General features: G+C 37.5%; 1 protein-coding gene and 1 long non-coding RNA gene across 5 annotated transcripts in view; one reads left to right on the forward strand and one right to left on the reverse strand.

Annotated features, from left to right (window-relative positions):
* LOC124605781 (pericentriolar material 1 protein-like) overlaps positions 1 to 15379 on the forward strand; it is a 378792-nt gene extending 363413 nt beyond the window's left edge. For all 4 annotated transcript variants that reach the window (XM_047137665.1, XM_047137667.1, XM_047137666.1 and 1 more), the window contains 2 exons: positions 3016 to 3091; positions 15208 to 15379. In XM_047137665.1, coding sequence (XP_046993621.1) covers positions 3016 to 3091; positions 15208 to 15233 — 102 coding nt within the window. In that variant the 3' untranslated portion in view covers positions 15234 to 15379. The remainder of the gene's footprint in view (positions 1 to 3015; positions 3092 to 15207) is intronic.
* On the reverse strand, positions 8187 to 20607 carry LOC124605782. Its single transcript, XR_006978680.1, has 3 exons — positions 20115 to 20607; positions 10994 to 11093; positions 8187 to 8622 (listed from the first exon to the last, which is right to left on the reverse strand). It is a non-coding gene; the product is annotated as an uncharacterized LOC124605782 (long non-coding RNA).
* Positions 20608 to 20828: the final 221 nt, after the last annotated feature.

The following is a 20828-nucleotide window of genomic DNA, read 5'->3' on the forward strand; positions in this document are numbered from 1 at the left end:
ACTTAAGTATCCACCACACAACTGTGTCATGAACATTTTCAGTTGTTCATCATCATATTTTCTCATAGCAGAAATAAGTAGCCAGATCAGAAAAATTAATAATTGATTTATTACAAACATAGCTATCTGTTTTTTGTAATGAAACTGCAAAGCTTACCACTTTTGAGCAGATCAGTATGTGTCATATTTAACAAAAACTATCTCATGTTAGAAAACTCCGACAGAGTTTTGGTTTGGAGTAGACGAGAATGTGATGCATTCTTAAGATTTTGCTTGCATAAAGCGTTCACGTACTTCAGTAATAAAAAAGTTTCCCACATGGCGAAAATTCGATTCGATAGCATTATCAGAAAATGCATTTTTGTAAACTGTCCATAATTGTCTTAATAATCTGTTGCTACACATAAAAGTAAAATCAAAACATAGTGCAAATCTTCCAGAACACATTGATGTCAGTTCCATACTAGCAAATTGAATAGTTTGCCTGTTTGAGTGAGTTGAATGAAATCTGAGATTAAGTGTGTGTTCTGTGCTGAACATGGCTGACAACACATGTCGAGAACCTTCTTAAGGAGGAGAGGAGGTAGTAAAAAGGAACTCCTGCACAAGAGAATATGCTTCATAATTTTTATTCATATGAATCAGAGAACTTTTTCACAGAATGTTCTTTTGCTCTAAGAACCTTCTCCAGACAATTTTTCCCTTTTTTTATTCATACAACCCAATGACACAATTAGCAACCTCCAACAAACTTGAAACATAATTTCAGTTGCTTTTGATTTTTTCATTAGTCCATGGGTGAATAATCCAAAACTAATAAAAATCAATACAGTTAGGATTTTCCAGTTTCAGCCATCAAGCTTTTACAATCTTCTTGTCAAATATTTTACTCATTAACTCATTCGTAAAGTAATGAGACATTTGAAACTTTTTTATACATGAAGTTTGATTCTTTAGGGGGTAATAGGGTTACTCCCAGAACGTAAACTCGCAGTTTCTATAATTTTCTGTTACAAATGTCAAGAGACCGTCCAAATTGAATATCCTTACATAAAATTTGTGAGGGGTATGTTGTCACTTTTTTATTTATTTGTTTTGAGTACCTGTTGGTCATTTTCATTAGTATGTCATCCATGCCTTAAAACTTTTTAAAATATCTACCAGCATAATTATACTGAACAATATATGCACAAACACAAGACCATGTGTCTATGAAGGTTTTTGTGGTGTGTCAGTGCAATAAAATCTTCACAGGTTTCTTTTCATACATGATCACAGAGTGAGCACAATGTTTTGCAAAGGTTACTCTTTCTTTCCTTCTTTTGACTTCACCAGAAGATGGAAGGAGCGGAGAAGATTAAAGGTCATGTGTGTAAATCTATTTGGGCTTAACTATTATTGCTGCTAGTTACCTATTTATTAACACTCTTGGTTGTCAGTAAGTTTTATACTGGTATCCAGAAGTCATTTCATAGAGAAACATGATTTTAGTCATGGCCTGAAAATCATTTTATGTTGTCTATCCCACACCATATATAGGTACAAAAGCAAAGTTAAAGATTGATGATAGATCAAGGAAGCTGTGAGTTCAGGGATATGATTCGTGCAGTAAAGTAAGCAAAGTAAAGAGATTACAATAAAAATGTTATTTGTTTCATAGATTCATAGCAAGGAGATCCTCAAAAATGTAGAACGTGTTGTAAAACAAGAATACATAATTGTTTACAACAACAAAAAAGGGTATGCTAATGTCACTTCCTAAGCAAAATGTTCCTCATGGAAGTGGAAAAATTCAAAACTCTCAATTGAAAATAAATTTAAAATCCAATAACAAACTTGTCACAAAACATCTATCTCTATACTCAGCAAACCATTATGATGTGCATATCAGTGTACAATACAGTGAGGTGTATATGATAATTCGTAGGCTATCATCAAACAGAAAATCAGTTTACAATTTCTTTTACACTGATCACATTACTGCACTGAAAAATTTGCAGAAGTAAGACTTATTTGAAGTAATTAATGTTATTACATCAATTAGTTTTAGCAGTAAATTTGTAGTTGGAGTAGAAGGAGTGGGCCACCAACAAATCCTGCAAACTCATTTTATTAGTATGAATATTAAGAAAACCACACAGCTGTTATTTTAGGAACATTTATTTAGCCACGACCACTTTCATTCTGTATGAACATCCTCAGGTGACATAGTGGCAGAAATGTGCCATTGTCATCATTTAAAATTCGTAATCCACAGTAAAACACTGAAACATATATGCTGGAATAGGGCAAGTACAATGTTTCACTTCATTTATTACGCTTGGTGTAAGTGCAGTCAGTTGTAGGTATTGGGTGCAGAACAATATGCAGCTATCCTTGTCCTACTCAACATGTACTGCTGGCTGTGCTTTTACAAAGAACAATCAACACAGTGAAACAAAGTATTTTTTATATTCCAAAGTGTATCTTTCAATGTTTTATAGTGGGATTAAGCATTTTTAATCATGACCCTGCCACATTTCTGCCACTTTGTCATCTGAAGATGATGTATAGAAAGAAACAGGTCATGGCTTTAATATATGCACTTAAAATAACAGCTGTCATGGTTTTCTTAACATTCATATCAAACTACTGTGCAAGCAAAATGTGATGAACATTACTTTATAAGTAGTTCAGCTTTTTGAAGCTGCTGGGAATTTACTGGACATGTGTGTTTCTGAATAATGGTCACCGTTCTGGTCCAAAGCAAATGACTTTAAATCTTTATGAAGATTATTTTTATTTCTGATATTAATACTGGGAAATCTTGAAAGTGACTTACCAAAGAATTATTATGTTCTGAAAAATGTCTACGTAATTTGTTTCAAAAAGTAACTTGCAATGTTCAGCATCCAGTTTTTACTTTGAGGTCCCAAAATCTATACAGTTAATTAATGAGCATTCCATTGTGTTCAATGTTAAAAATGTTAAGTATTTGTAAATGCTGAATCGTATTACAATATTCTATTGTTTCAGGCCGAGGCCCACTGGGAGATGGATCAGTCTTTAGACCAAATTCCATCTCGACTTCTTAACAGCTTTCATGGTGTTGGTATGTACTTAATAAACATATAATTATCATATATATTATTTGCTTCAGTTAATAAGAGTAATTGTAGCTTCTCAAAATATGGGGAGCACCTGGTTGTGATGAGGGAGTTAGTTTCAATGGTCATATACACAAGAAAGTTTTAAAATTACAAGAAAACAGTTTCGTTGTTGAGTAATTATCTGTTCCAAATACTATTGATAGACAAACATAAAAGTAGAAGAGGGAATATAAACTTTTTCATTTGTGTCTACTGGCAGTAATTGGAATTCCACTTCCTTAAAGTTAGTATTGGGCACCCATTTGTTTTTCCTTATAATATTACATTTTTCTCAAAAAAATTTTCATTTCAATAGTAGAAGATTTGTGAAGATGTCAGTTTTTTTACCCAAGGCATTCCCTCTGGATAAAAATGAAAAACAACTATTTCATGAAGACAAGATGAACGAATTAAAAAAATAGTCTTCAAGTGACACCTTGATCTTCTTACAGTTACTTTGTAGCAGCATGTCATTCTCTCTCACAGTTGCAAATGTTCTGTTCTTCCAATTTTAGTAGCAAATTTGTTTCATAAGTTTGAAGGGACTTAGTTGCACAGCAGACTGAAAATTGATGGTAGAACCATCACACTTTTTTTACAACTTCAGTAAAACTCCTTTACACTCAGAGATTACATGTTCCATTATTGACGGCCAATCATGATGTTTCATTTTCAGTATTTTACTTACTAGAAGTAAAAATGTTGTTATATCACACAAAAAAGAATGTAAAGCTATCCTCAACCTAAAAAGTTGGGTTGAGAAGTGCTGTACTGCTATTGGTATGGTTCTGGTGGACACCTGACCACCAAAATGTGTAATGACTAAGGATTGAACATTACATCTTTGGATTTGTAGCCAGTTAGTTACCCACTAGTGCACCAATTACATCATAATGGACAACAAAATAAAGCAACTTTTACTATAAGCATTACAAATTGGTACCCCCCCTCAAGATAGTTAATGTTGCTAAAATCTTAACACTGAAACAAATAGTAAGAAAAGGATGTACACATCATTGTTTATTCAGGAATGTAAACTATGAGAGAGACAAAGACAGACCATGGCTCTGCTTTCAAAAGAGCTAAGACGTGTTACATTAAAAGAATTTGGATAATGCAAAAGGTAGCATAAAATGGCTGCCAGCAGTTCTTCAAGATAATCTTTGAGTTTCAGTTATGTTGCACCACTGGTGATCAGTATATTGATTGTCACCTTTTTGAATCCATAACTATCATTCAGTCTCATTATTGATTCTCCTATATTCTCTTATTGGTGAGAAAAGTCCATTTTTCTGTGTAATTGCTTCTTTTGTTTGTATATACCCACAAGATATTTTGGCGACTTGTATCATACTGAAATTGTGTAAGCTCACCAGTAATAATACTGCTTGTTGGCAGTTACATACTCTTTTTCTGTATTTACATTCATGATTGATATTATTTACAACCACAATTTTATCAAGTGTTGATTGTAATTTAATCGGTGGAATTCTTGTAGAGGAGACTGAATGGTGGTATGGTGTGGAAACAGCTTTGTTTGATGAGTGGCATAAGCCACTGTGTAGAATTCAGCTGTTTTTCTACTCTGTTGTGATACTGTGCACACACTTTAACATGATCAGTTGTTGTGGGGTGGGGTAGCATCAGAGGATGCAAGCCTTACTCTGAACATTGACTGCCATGGGAGAGCAGAGCAATGCCAATAGAGTAAGTGTCCTTGACACAGTGCAAGCATACTAACTATGCTTTGTAGCAAGTGGCTATGAAATCAGAATGACACATACAACTAACATATGTTTAACTGTTTTGTGTGATTGATATTTAAAACTGAACTCACCCTCAGTGATGAAGATTTTATTACAAATTACATATCAGCAATATGAACACATTATTCAACAACTGCTACTACAGTGCTGCTGCTGCTGGAGATTAGTAATGTTTGATATCTGAGATTGGCAGCAGTTGGTTGAAATGTGACCTACCTGCAAACCCTTATTCTGCCTTCAGTGTCTCGTTGAAGGAGGTCATCGATTTGCTGTGAAACTGGATTTCAAGAATTACTCTAATAATGTACACTATACTCTTTTTAATTAACATTGACTTTTTCCACCTTTATTGTAACCAATCAGACTAATGACGACTGGTTCCAGTTCTTACATAAAAAATTGTTTACAGGTAGTCAGTTTCACAATCCCATCACACAGTATGACAGTGGCAGACACAGTGCACTTTCGAACCCCTGAGGCAAGTTGGCCTGCAAATGTTGTATATGGTCCCAGACCTAGATACTGGCACTGGGGCAGAGATAACGTCATAGTTAGTCCCACAGATCTGGGGACAGATCTGGGGATCTTAGTGGCCACAAGAGTATCTCATCATCACACACACAGTTCATTGCCATGTGTGGACAGGACAAGTGTTGTCCTGTTGAAAAATGGTACTACAATACTGTTGCTTGAGAAGTAACATAAGAGGATGCAGGATGTTTTTGATGTACCATTGTTACGATAAGAGTCATACCCAGTGGCTCCCCATAGCGTGAGGCCAAGAGTAACATCGCTTTCCAAAACATTGGAAAACTGAGACCTCTCCCTAAGCTGCTGCCATACTTACCACTGACGATTGCTTACAGTATCGTAGAACAATGCTTCATTGCTAAACACCATTTGATGCTATTCATCAGCAGTACATGCTTCCCAAACACAGCAACACTCCGAACACAGCCATTAGTGTTGCGGTGTTATTGGCACTACAGGTAGGATGAGGATTCCATAGTCAGGCTGCTCCTAGTCTATCCTAGTCTATGAGCAATGGTGCAGGATGACACAGAATGTTGCAGGGAGTCCATTACTCATTCTTGGAGGGCAGGTGCAGATGTGACCAGAACCTTGTTGATGAGTATGCCTACCCTCACATTCCCATCCAGTCCAACATAGGGCCCTGCCAGATCTCAGTGTGCCACAAGTCTGTCTATTGCACAGTTTGACCAGCTGACCAAGTGGATACCCACTGCAAGGCTCCTTTCAAACTTTGTTATCTCATGTGAGTAAATGTCATCTCTGTATTATCGCAGTGATCACTCGATATCTCATGCTGTTCTTGCCCCTTATATACCCTAACAGGCCTGGTAACAACACTAAACATGAACATCATTAATGCACTCTGGTGGCCATTCTACCTGCCACAGAGAACTGCAACTCTATAATCATTTGCCTACACTATTTGATCAAAAGTATCCGGATGCCTGTCGGAAAATGACTTACAAGTTCATGGTGCCCTCCATCGGTAATGGTGGAATTCAATATGGTGTTGGCTCACCCTTAGCCTTGATGTCAGCTTCCACTCTTACACGCATATGTTCAGTCAGGTGCTCAAAGTTTTCTTGGGGGAATTGCAGCCCATTCTTCACGGTGTGCTGCACTGAGGAGAGGTATTGATGTTGCTCGGTGAGGCCTGGCATGAAGTCAGCGTTCCAAAACATCCCAAAGGTGTTCTAACAGGGTTCAGGTCATGACTCTGTACAGGCCAGTCCATTACAGGGATGTAATTGTCCTGTAACCACTCCACCTGTGCATTATGAACAGGTGCTCCATCGTGTTGAAAGAGGCAATCGCCATACCTGAACTGCTCTTCAACAGTGGGAAGCAAGAAGGTGCTTAAAACATCAATGTAGGCCTGTGCTGTGATAGTGCCATACAAAACAACATGGCGTGCAAGCCCCCTCCATGAAAAACACAACCACACCATAACACCACCATCTCCGAATTTTACCGTTGGCACTACACACATTGGCAGATGAAGTTCACCGGGCATTCGACATACCCACACCCTGTCATCGCATCGCCACATTGCGTACCATGATTTGTCACTCCACACAACACTTTTCCACAGTTCAGACGTCCAATGTGTACGCTCCTTACACCAAGTGAGGTGTTGTTTGGCATTTACCAGTGTGATGTGTGACTTATGAGCAGCTGCTCAACCACCCAACTGTCATAGTACTTGCAGTGGATCCTGATGCAGCTTGGAATTTCTGTGTGATGGTCTGGATAGATGTCTGCTTATTACACATTATGACTCTCTTCAGCTGTCAGCAGTCTCTGTCAGTCAACAGACGAGGTCTATCGACTGACTTTCATACTGTACGTGTCCCTTCACGTTTCCACTTCAGTATCACATTGGAAACAGTACACCTAGGGATGTTTAGGAGTGTGGAAATCTCGCGTACATGTGTGCAACACAAGTGACACCAAATCACCTGACCACGTTCGAAGTCCATGAGTTCTGCTGAGAGCCCCATTCTGGTCTCTCACAATGTCCATTGACTACTGAGGTCACTGATATGGAGTACCTGGCCGTAGGTGCAGCACAATGCACCTAATATGAAAAGCGTATGTTTTTGGGGGCATCCGGATACTTTTGATCACATTGTGTACCAACCACTGGTGTGTACATATACACAGTTCCAGCAACACGTGACTATGTCTTGAGGGTGCCTCACTTTTTTTTATGAGAAAGTTAGCTAAGTGACAATAGTTGTCCAAAGTGGCCTCTATTATATAATTCATATAATTGAATATGACACTGCACGTTCTTACGCACATGATTAACATTTGTTGAGGAATTGGAGCAACACATCATTCAATCTCTGTCTGCAGTTTGGGAATAATGTGAATGTGGGTGCTGTAAACTGCATTCCTAAGGTACACACACAGGAAAATGTCACATAGGAATAAGTCAGGAGCCCAAGGGGACCACAGTTCCTATGAAATCAGTTGTTCATGATTAATTTGACTTGAGAAAGTCATGGTGGTGGTCAGTGTGTGAGGAACAGCATTGCCCTGCTGAAACCATATGTATCACTTCTGGTCTTCAGGTATAGTGTTTACAAATTATTACATCATCAGTATGCAGTGCTGTACACCATACATCTTCCTTTGTCCATGCAGAGGAGACTCGCGCATTTCATGTGGATTTTCCATACTGATAGTCAAAATGCATTATTTTTGTGCATTTACATCCTCATTAAGATGGAACTACACGTTGTCAAACGAAAACCAATCATTGAGCCCCCCCCGCTCCTCAATAAGGCATTACAAATGAACTAATGACAGGTAGCCACTCATGAACAGTATGTGTTCTGTTTGAATGGATGCTTATGCACTTGCTCACATTTGTGTGCACTACCAATGGTGGGACCAGACTGCCTAGATAGGTGCTGCACAGACTTCATAGAACTTGATGAATATGCAGCTTACACACAGATCAACTTTTCTGATGTCAACTGATTTTGGCAATGTTTGCCACATTTCCTTTCTTTTGAAACTTTTCATATTGCCACCAGATGGTGAACTTAAATGCATGGTTACTGTAGTTTTCTGTGAAGACATTTTGATTCACTGCATAACTGACACATGTAATGTATTTAATGACAATGAATGCTCTCTGTCGTGAAGTATAGTCAGTTTCTTCCTCACTGAAACAAGGATCATACCTGCAACAAATAAGAAACATTCATTTAAAAGGCTGTGTTACTTTTTGAACACACTCAGTTAACTACAATGCTTTATGAATGCAGTTATTTCTGGAATTATTTTGTTATTTTTCATTTGTTGTCTGAGGTTTCAGGAACGTTTTATAGCAGGGAAGTTACTGTGCACCCTGAAGTAATGAATTGATTACACATTGGCCAAGTCTCAAAATTACTGGTAGCTTATTAGCATTACACCTGAATAAAAAGGCACCCATATATATGAGACTAAAATATCCTATGATTCCTGGCAAACTTAGCTCAAGATGTGGAAATAGTTCTGTGATTGAGTCTAAAAAATATGAGATGTATTTCAACATTAATAACAGTATAGTTGTGATTATGCCACCAGTGGAACTAGGAGCTGTCGTTTTTTTTTCACAGTGCGATCACTCACTGTTCAAAACATTGTTCCTCTGCTTTCTGAGTGTTCCCAATAAAGTATTTGTGAGAAGTAAGAGCAGAAATCAGCTGCCAGTAACTTAGGAATGTTAATACCAATAATAAATTAGAAGGGATAGGAAGTGTAGGAGCACTTGAAGTGTAAAATTTGTGGTAGTCTACTTTCATATTTCTTTCTACGCCAACTCTTTTTGTTCATAATTTTACTTTGCTGGGGTATTTTAGCCACAATTTCACTGACAGAGCAAGAAGTCAAAGTAGCAAGAAAAGTTTGCCTATAAATATTGAAATAAAATGAATGCAGTTTTGACTGAAATCATAATTTGATGATTGTGCATCATGAACAATAAATCTGTTGCCTTAAGGAGATGTAACTTTCACAAGCCATTAAACTTTCAATCTGTGCTAGATGTACCTGTGAGTTTCGTTGGACTAGGTATCATATAGATAAATAATTGACTGACTGAATTTATTTCCTGTTCAGATGTACCTGCTACAGTATTGGAACCCTCCACCAGCATTTTCCTATATCTTTAGCCAAAAGATATCGGAATTCTACCTGTTGAACAGTAGTCCCCCATAAATAAGAATCTTACTGGTTTGGCACATTTGTAAAATTCCGAAAAATGTCCAGATCACAAACAGTTTTATTTCCACTAACAATTTCACTTAATGACTCAACTGTTATCCTTTATTACAGGTTTGTATTTACTGTACTTTTGCTCATATTAGTACTATCTGAATGATTTAGAGTGAAATACTACATGAGTTGCCTGTTATAATGTGCAGTGTCAAAATATTGTGTCTTGTCTGGAATTCTTTGTACAATTGTGAAGATTCTTGTCATGTTCTAAATGAGTCTCTTCATTCAGCTATGTGTCATGGATGTGAGTCATTGTGACTCACAAACAAAAAACAGAACAGGAAAACCAAAGTATTCTCACCAACTACCGACACTTCCAAATAGCAAACACATACACAAAGCTGTACCACCAACAGTCTTGGGAATCAAGTTCAGTGAAGTCCCAAAACAAAGTTAGTGACAGGCGTGTATTGAATATAGTAAGATGTCAAATTCAACTGTTTTATTCTCCTTCCCCATTTTTTTTATTTGCTTTGACATACATTAGTGAATTAAGCATATTTTTAGACAGCCTCATAATACTTGCTTATAATTGCTACACAGTCTATAAGACATACCAGTCTGGAAAAAAGGAAATTAATTTCAGAAATTTACTGTGTGAAACTAGCAGATCACGTTTGCTTCTGTTTTATGAGTTACTAACAGCCTCTAAAACATCTACTTAAAGAGGGTCATTGTTGACTCTTCAGCACATAAAGGGTGTTTCAGAAATACTTTTGCTAACTTTGGGGACAGGTTCCTTACACCAAACAAAGAAAAAATGTCTAGTAAGCATGGGCTCTAAAAAAAATACCTAACGAGCCATGAGCAATTGTTCATTTTCGATTCTGTGAAACACATCTATTCTGCTGCAAGCTCTTTGCTTGCCATATTTTGGGTGGAGGTAGTATGGACCAAAACAAGAATAAAATGTCCAGTAAACATGGGCTCCAAAATGCATACTCTTCACCATGGTGGAATACATTTCTTTTATTGAACAGGTGCTCACATCTCTTAAGGTACACATTGTAGAGCCCATGTTTACAGGACATTTTTTCTTGTTTTGGTCCATACTACCTCTTCTCCCCCAAAATATGGAAAGCAAAGAGCTTGCAGTAGAAGAGATGTGTTTTACCATACTGAAAATGAACAAGTAATATGAATTTTAGAGCTCATGTTTATTAGACTTTTTTTCCTTGTTTTGGTGTAAGGAACCAGTCCCCCAAGCTTGTAAAAGTCTTTTTGAAACACCCTGTATATTTTATCTATCAAGATCCATACAGACAAAAAGAAATAAGCTTTCTGTCTTACCTTTACATAATGAAGTTTTATCTTTTTGTTGGGTGTCTTTCACACTATGTGGCACCTTTGACAGCAGTTCAAGTTCACTTCCTTTGGTATCAACAGTCACCTGTACATTAAATCCAAATTAGTATCACACCTTATGAATTTTTGAAGAGAACATATAATTTGAAGGTAGCAAATAACACTTAAAGATAGTTGTGAAAAATATAATGAAAAGGATAGATTGCTACTCACCATATAGTTGAGATGTCGAGTAGCTGACAGGTACAACAAAAAGATTGCTTAACAATTGAGCTTTTGACCAACAGGCCTTCTTCTAAAGTAGACAAAACACACACACACACACACACACACACACACACACACATTCATGCAAGCACAACTCACACAGACACATGATCACTGTCTCTGGCTATCGAGGCCAGACTGCAAGCAACTACGCATAAAGGGAGAGGCAAATCTGGGTGGTGGAGGTAAAGAATTATGAAGGTGGGAACTCTCCCGGCAATATATCCTATGTTCCAGTAACCCCCCTGGCCTTAAGTTTCATTAGTCACTATCCCCTTCCCTGCTCCCACTCCAGCACTACACAGTTCTCTATTCCACCAAAGTGCCCAGTCTTTTTGCTTCTCTCCTTTTCAGCTCTCTTCCCACGCCACCCCCAGACTACCCTCCCAACTGCACCTAGCTGCCCAACCCTGTCCCCACCACATCCTTGTATGCCCCCAGAAGCAGCACATTACCATTGCCCACCCCTACATTGCTCTCTCTCCCCTTTCCTGCCCCAGCCTCATCCTTACCCCATCACCCAGATTGCTTCTCCCATCATGCGCAGTTACTCACAGCCCAGCCTTGGTGGGCGGAGACAGTGGTAGTGTGTAGGAGGGGGGGGGGGGGGGGGGGGGGGTTGTGCGTGCGCGCTTTGGAAGAAGGCCTTTTGGCCAAAAGCTCACTTGTTTACAGGCCTTTTTGTTGTGCATGCCTGCAATTCGACATCTCCACTATATGGTCGATGGCAATCTATCCTTTTCATAATACTGTCATTATTCCATCCTGGATTTTCCATTATTTGTTATGAAAAATATAATTACACAAGTGAATATCATAATCAAACAAACAGAAATATTTAAAGGTAAACCGTTAGTTTCAAAATCATTGACGTGTATTCTGTTAGTACTTTGTCCTGATTACAAGAACTGTTATGGGGCAAAAAAATTAACAAATATAATTATCCTTATCCTTTCTGTTCAAGAAACTCAAAATTCTGATATATTATACTGCTAGGATATGGATGAAGAACATTAAATAAAATAATCAATGAAAGAAACTTGAATATAATGAGGGTGAGGCTTTGCTATATGATAATGCAATATTCAGGATTCACAGATGAAACAAAATTAAAAAGGCAGAAGTGACTTCCTTCTTTTTGAGGGGGTGGGAGGGGAGGTTTACATGAAGATAAGAAAGAGAAATGTGTACACGCATGTAAAAATAGATGTAGCAAAGTAATTAAGAAATTGTGTTACATCACAAATATCGAAGTGTTGTAGGTTGAAGTGAACCCACTGAAAAATCTACATAGATTTGTTAAACTTGGAACATTTGTTAAGGGAGATGCTAGATGGAAAGATCATATTGACCACATAGTTACAACAGTGAATCATTTGGAGGTAGTTACAGCTGGAGGGAGGAAGGGGGGGGACATCATTTTGCACTTTCACACTTCCATACTGTAAAGTGCAGTATTAAAAACTCAGAGTGGATTTTGTCTGAATGAATTATAGTTCAAGTAAGACTGCTTTTATCCACTATAGTGAAATAATTAATCTTATTGCATGTAATACTTTGTCCACATAGCTGACATTTGGTTCCATAAACTATATTGAGGTGACAAAAGCCATGGGATACCTCTGATATTGTGTTGGATGTCCTTCTGCCTGGCACAGTGCAGCAACCCGACATGGCATGGACTCAACAAATCGTTGGAAGTCCTGTGCAGGCTGCCGCTATAGCCATCCATAATTGCAAATTGATTTCATACATGAACTGACCTCTTGATTATGTCCTATAAAAGTTCAGTGGGATTCATGTACATGATCTGGGTGGCCACAACATTCGCTTGAATTGTCCAGAATGTCCTTCAAACCAATGACAAACAATTGTGGCCTGGTAACACGGCGCATTTTCATTAATAAGATTTCCATAGTTGTTTGGGAACATGAAGTCCATGACTGGCTGTCGATGGTCTCCAAGTAACCGAACATAACCATTTCCAGTCAATGCTCAGTTCAGTTGGACTACAAGACCCACTCCATTCTCTGTAACCACAGCCTACACCATTATGGAGCCACCACCAGCATGCACAGTGCCTTTTTGACAACTTGGGCCCATGGCTTAGTGGGGTCTGCACCATCTACATCTACATCCATACTCCGCAAGCCACCTACCGGTGTGTGTTGGAGGGTACTTTGAGTACTTCTATTGGTTCTCCCTTCTATTCCAGTCTCGTATTGTTCGTGGAAAGAAATATTGTCGGTATGCCTCTGTGTGGGCTCTAATCTCTCTGATTTTATCCTCATGGTCTCTTCGCGAGATATACATAGGAGGGAGCAATATACAGCTTGACTCCTCGGTGAAGGTATGTTGTCAAAACTTCAACAAAAGCCTGTACCGAGCTACTGAGCATCTCTCCTGCAGAGACTTCCACTGGAGTTTATCTGTCATCTCCGTAACGCTTTTGCGATTACTAAATGATCCTGTAACGAAGCGCGCTGCTCTCCGTTGGATCTTCTCTATTTCTTCTATCAAACCTATCTGGTATGGATCCCACACTGGTGAGCAATATTCAAGCAGTGGGCAAACAAGTTTACTGTAACTTACTTCCTTTGTTTTCAGATTGCATTTCCTTAGGATTCTGCCAATGAATCTCAGTCTGGCATCTGCTTTACCGACGATCACCTTTATATGATCATTTCATTTTAAATCACTCCTAATGCCTACTCCCAGATAATTTATGGAATTAACTGCTTCCAGTTGCTGACCTGCTATATTGTAGCTAAACGATAAAGGATATTTCTTTCTGTGTATTCGCAGCACATTGCACTTGTCTACATTGAGATTCAATTGCCATTCCCTGCACCATGCGTCAATTTGTTGCAGATCCTCCTGCATTTCAGTACAATTTTCGATTGTTACAACCTGTCGATATACTACAGCATCATCCGCAAAAAGCCTCAGTGAACTTCCGATGTTATCCACAAGGTCATTTATGTATATTGTGAATAGCAATGGTCCTACGACACTCCCCTCACACCTGAAATCACACTTACTTCGGAAGACTTCCCTCCATTGAGAATGACATGCTGCGTTCTGTTATCTAGGAGCTCTTCAATCCAATCACACAATTGGTCTGATAGTCGATGTGCTCTTACTTTGTTCATTAAATGACTGTGAGGAACTGTATCGAATGCCTTGCAGAAGTCATCTACCTGGGAACCTGTGTCTATGGCCCTCTGAGTCTCGTGGACGAATAGCGCGAGCTGGGTTTCACACAATCGTCTTTTTCGAAACCCATGCTGATTCCTACAGAGTAGATATCTAGTCTCCAGAAAAATCATTATATTCGAACGTAATACGTGTTCCAAACACTACCATAACCTCTTCCCAATTGAAATTAGGACTCATCTGACCAGGTCACAGTTTTCCCAGTCATCTAGGGTCCAATTGATATGGTCACGAGCCCAGGCAAAGCACTGCAGGCAATGTCATGCTGTTAGCAAAGAAACATGTTGGTCATCTGTTGCCATAGCCCATTAATGGATATGTTCATCATATGTCCTACATTGATTTCTGCTGTTATTTCATGCAGTATTCCTTGTCTGTTAGCACTGACAACTCTAAGCAAACGCCACTGCTTTGTCTGTGGTGACAGGCAATTGTGGATCTCAGAATATTGAATTCCCTAACAATTTCCAAAATGGAATATCCTGTGTGCCTTGCTCCAACTACCGTTCCGTTTTCTAAGTCTGTTAATTACCAATGCACTGCCCTTTTGTACATTGTGTACGTGATACTACCACCATCTGCATATGTACATATTACTATCCCATGACTTTTGTCACCTCAGTATTGCCCTATAATCTTATAAAGATTAAAATTAATTCTGTATATATGTCTAGAACAACAAAATGCCATTAATCAAATGAAATGTCTGATTTCAGATAACTCATCACCATCATGTTTGTGAAGTTGTAGCTGGCTCTAGTACACCTATATATTTTTGGAAGACTGGTTATTTATATTTATTAAGTTGTTTTTGTGTACTATGGGCAACATGAGTGTCCTGCTTCCTCATAAGATATATTGACCAAATAAATTTATTTCTCCCATTTTTGAATGGCTCTCTTGTTTAGTGAAGTCTTCTCTCAGTTGTAAATTACAAGAGAAGAGAATCAAATTTTATTTGTACATAAAGGTGGTGACAAAGAAAATAATGATCATGCCAGCAGGAACACTCAGAAATAAACACTGAATCTCAGTCATCAAAAATCTTGATAAAATGACAAAATAAGAGTGAGAGCAAATACTATTCATGGTTTGTTAATCATTGTACTATGGCTAGTGTAACTTCCATATACTTCCATCTTCTTGCAGTGTGCAGTTCAAAGATGTATCCTTGTGTCGGTGTTCATTTATCTCATCTTTTTCGTGCACATCATTAATAGGGTGTCGTGTTATTTTTCCAGCCTTTTTTAAAGCACTCTCAGTACTTGTAACTGGCCAAGTTTCTTGCAGGGCACATTCTGAAGTACAAAACCAAACTACTAGATGCCTTGAATAGCCCAAATTATTTGTCTCTCTCTTGAAATAAAAGCACGTCATAAAGAAAAAAAAATCTTCTCAACACAAATTTTGCTTCTTCTAGACATGTTACATCTTACATGACTGATGTTTTGCTCGGTTCCACACAAAGTGATCATAATTTTTGCAAATTCATTTCTGCTTAGTGGGAAGGGCACAGTGCTTTTTCTCCCAGTGACACTTTGTGAATCATATCTCAGTTGTCACCCATATCTGCATCATTATTCATATTCTTTCTTTCCTCGAAGTATTTTGACTCCAAATTCAAAGTATTACAGTTTTAAAAAACCTTTATCTTTCTGCTACTTTTGATTCAGGACTTACAGGAGGGTTCCAGTTTAGTTCATTGTTTACATTTATGCGTTCACTGGTTTCAGTGAAGTTTCCACATAGATTATATCTTTCATCCCATTTAAGACTGTTGTTTTTGTTCATATGAAATATCTGTTTGCAACTGGTCACACCTTTTAAGAACTGCTGGAATTTCAATTTTGACTATATTTTATTACTTCTAAAATAAATCATTGTGAAATTTCAGCGACTAACTTTGGTCTAACTCTTTTTGGAAAAAGAAAAGAAACAGTAATGCAATTTTTTCCTCAGTACGTTTTGTCCTGTTAGGAGAAAATTTTTAATACTTGGTTACTCGTTTTATCACAGTCAATCATTTCATTGTTGGTATGCTAATTCTGTAGTTCCATATTTTTTTTATACCTTGGTATAAATGCATTGTTAGCTTCACGTCGTATTGCACTTGTATTTTTTTCCTTATAATTAAGTTAGTTTATTGAAGACTGATCCATTGAAATGATGATGTGAATAAGAAATAGTATTTTCATTTTGCTGCAAATTATTTAAATATTAATGAAGTATTTTTAGAAGCCACTGTAAATTCAGTTTGTAAATAAAGATAATAAACTTTTTTTAATTGTGTTATTTTTTTATTATATGAATCCAACTCTTAGTAATAGAAATTATTTGCAGCATTGCTATTTAAGAAGAAGCATCATGACTATATGAACTGTTGCAAATATCCATCTTGCAGGTAATAGGAATGACTAATTTTCCTGGATTGATCTCTAAGAAAGACAGTGAAAAATGGCTTCATTTTTAATATTTTGATTAGCACTTTGCAGTCCACCATACCACAGAGTGGGACAGTACAGTTTTACAGTTCCAGTCATTTGAGACCAATTAATTTAGTTGTTGTATAGTGCGAGCACCCCACTGGTGTGTGTGTGTGTGTGTGTGTGTGTGTGTGTGTGTGTGTGTGTGTGTGTGTTTCAATATAGTCTCTTTTTTTAAAAGAGAATTCCACTAGGTTGTACTGAAGTTTTTAACTTGAAATCATTAATTTTATTATTACTCTTCAATAACTGGAGAGCAGCTATCAGTAGACATAATGTTTCCATTGAAGTACACTCATCTTAGTGAGAATGAAACTGAGGAACTTCTCAATAACAGGAATGAGTCTAACTGTGAAATACATGATACAGAATGTGAAGAATTTGACAGTGGCTCAAGCAACAATGTTCTCAAAACTGAATGGTGAGTGCAATGAAATAAGTGATGACATAATAGATTATGGTGGTTGAAGAGGGCTGCATGACATACTGAAAACATCATTACAGCAAACTAAAGTTTCTGTTCAAAGAAATGGCATTCACAATTCACGTACTAAGCATCAGTCACCAGAAACACCAGTGTAGTTTTTTCAGTGATGAAGTGCTTCAGGGCAAAATAGATTTAAAAAAACTAATACGCTGCATAAAACTTTGCCTATTGTGTGTTGCAGTAATATTCTGTGTGGAATTACTGGATGAATGTGACTGTACAGAAATTTAAGTCATTCAGTTATTTACACATTGTTTTCTACAAATCCCATCACGATGGAGAGCAATTAAGGATGTGGGACAAGTGAAGGTTTACATTAACAGACATAAGCAACCACTGAAGGCTAGTTTTGGAAAATGGAAATGAGCGTTTGGCGTCATGGCCGGGAGGCCCCTTGCGGGGCAGGTCCGGCCACCTTGGTGCAGGTCTTATTACATTTGATGTCACATTGGGTGACCTGCATGCCGAATGGGGATGAAATGATGATGAAGACAGCACAACACCCAATCCCTGAGTGGAGAAAATCCCCGACCCAGCTGGAAATCAAATCTGGGCCCGTAGGATGGCAATCCATCACGCTGACCATTCAGCTATCGGGGTGGACGGCTATTTTTGTAAAGTGTACTAACAACAAATCATCACTACTACTAATCTGCTCACACTGATAATTATGAAAACTGATTCTAAATTACAAGTATATCAGGAGAAAAACATCAGCTTTGGAAGCAAAAAGCATGGCTAATCCTCTTCTACAACCTCATAGTGGTTTGCAGAGTATAGATGTAAATGTAGAACTCAGTTGGTGTTTTTATCCAATACTTCACACAAAGCGTTTATATTACTGTACCACAGCAGTGTCAGCTGCCTGTATGCTAGCAAAGTCAATGCTTGTTTCTATTAAATGTTAAAATGAAGCAGAATTTACATCCCTAGGTCCATATATTCTGATATGTTATAGTGGCAAATAAAGTACTCTTTTATTTTGTTTTTTTCTTCAGTTTCCTACTTGATGTCTACAGCAACATGCGCTTGACTTTTTATCAGAATATAAAACTCCACTCGGAGCCTAGATAGCAGTGGAAAGTCTACATAGAAATAATTACTTTTTTTCTAGTTTTGTGGCATTTAACTCTGCAGATGACTCTTGTTATTAACCCACTATACCATTACGGAGTATACATATTGGCATGTAAGTGTAAAAATTCCCAGGGCCCTGAAGATAGGAGAGAACTGAATGAAAGTATGGTGGTACTCCTGTCCGTATGTCAACACAGCACAAAAATATGTAGTGGCTACTGTACTGCAGTTTGCTTTGACCATTAGCAATAGAGACAGATGACCCTGCCAGACCTGTGGCCTAGTTTACATCACATTTTAAATATGTGCAACGATGCCATGCCGATTTTGTGTATACTTCGTGATGGAGCCACCATGGCTTCATTGTTTTAGGACAAGCTTTAAAACAGGTATGCCTCATCATATTTTAAGTGCATGTTTTCATATGCATGAAAGTAATAATTTTTCATTATGACATATTTTATTGTTCTAAAACATAATCTGTTCACTAGTTGTATTCCATTTCCCATGATTTGCTACAGGTCTGAAGATGGCCATTGTTGACTGAAACCAATAGTCTAAGGACCAAAAGTTTGTGATCATTGGCAGAAACAAAAGGAATTCATCGTGCAGTGAAAGATGTTTCTTACAAAGAGATCACACGATAATCAGATTTTTGTAATTTTTCATATTCATGGTACGTGAAGTTCAGAACTCAAATAAATACACTTCTCCCAAAGTGGTTTGATGAAACTCTAAAAAATTCTTAAGAAAATTGACTTTGAAGTTTTCTGGCCACGTTTAATATACTAAAATAATGTAGATATTTTTCAACAAGCAATGTGCCTCCGCAGTAGAGTACTCACTCAATGAGTGAGGGGCCTGGATTTGTAACCTGTTGGGATCAAATTTCTAAATAAAGGTGCATGTTCTATGAGTATTTACATAAACTATAAAATACAAAAATATAGAAAAAAACTTATTGTAATTTTTTAATTATAAATCTTTTATAAAGGAGCAGTAGCTAGAATTTTTGTTTGTAATGAAAACTGTATTCCTGTGTGCAATACATGTATAGAAATAAGACGATGTACATTTTCATAAAAAAATGACTATTAGGTTTGTTAATTACCATATATTTGATGAATTTTATATTTAAATAATGTAGGTATTCAAAATGAATGGGGAAAAATAATGGAAAAAATAATGAACGAAATGAGACTCAATATAATATAGCGATTACCATTCTCGTGTGCCGTATGATTCTACACTTCATGGAAATGCTCATAGAATGTGCACTTGTGTTTAAAAATTTGATTCCATCTGGAATCGAACCTAAGCCCCCCACGCAGCAAGCGAGCGCTCTACCACAGAGCCACAATGCATGTAGAGAAACATCTATGTTATTTTGGTGTATTAAATGTGACTGGAAAACTTCAAATTTGATTTTCTCGAAAATTTTCTACAGTTGCATTGAACTGCTTTGGGAGAGGTATATTTAACCTCTGAACATCTCGTACCATAAATATACAGAATTGCAAAAATGTGATTATGTGGTGCAAAACCAGACAGAGCTTTGTTTTTATATTTTTATTACCTTATCCATGTGCTGGTGCCACCTCAGTTTATTAGATGCCCAGTAGTTTCACACATGGAGCCACATCCGTTGTATGTCCATTCATCACTACTTCCAGTACTTGTACGCCATTTTTCTTTGTTTGGAATTGCGTTGTATGGGTTTTCACCAGATTAGGGGTTTAATTATTTGCTATGGATCCGTTAGTTGTAAACTTGTTCCATGATTCTCATATCTGTGCATCATATGGATGTGTTTGGGTGTCTTGCTGGTATTTTAACCCCATCAGCAAATACCATAGTCTTTGAAGAGTAGCCCAGTGTCCCAGGTAAATCATATATTTAGGTTGAGAAGTGGAGTGGGCCAAGAACCAAACCCTGTGGCTCACCTTATTTAATGTTTTTCCTTTCAGAACTTAGTCTTATTCTTGTGGTACCATTTCTCAATTTTATCCTCTGTTTTTTAATGTTAAGATAAATTACTTGGCTTCACTGGGACTTTGCAAATCAACAGGACTTGCACACCTGTGGAAATAAAAAAATAAAATTAAACTGAAGCACAGTGATGTTTGCGCTTTACTGAAAGGTGACAGTGAATGTATTGGCTTGGCAAGATAAGAGACAGGTCTGATGCTGAGCACGTTCCACAATGTTGATAAACAACAGGTGGCGCAGAGAATGCGAATGCACAGTGGCGAATAACAACTGAATAACTAACTGTAGTCACAACATACAT

This window comes from Schistocerca americana, chromosome 3 (genome assembly GCF_021461395.2).
Source record: "Schistocerca americana isolate TAMUIC-IGC-003095 chromosome 3, iqSchAmer2.1, whole genome shotgun sequence".
Taxonomy (NCBI): domain Eukaryota; kingdom Metazoa; phylum Arthropoda; class Insecta; order Orthoptera; family Acrididae; genus Schistocerca; species Schistocerca americana.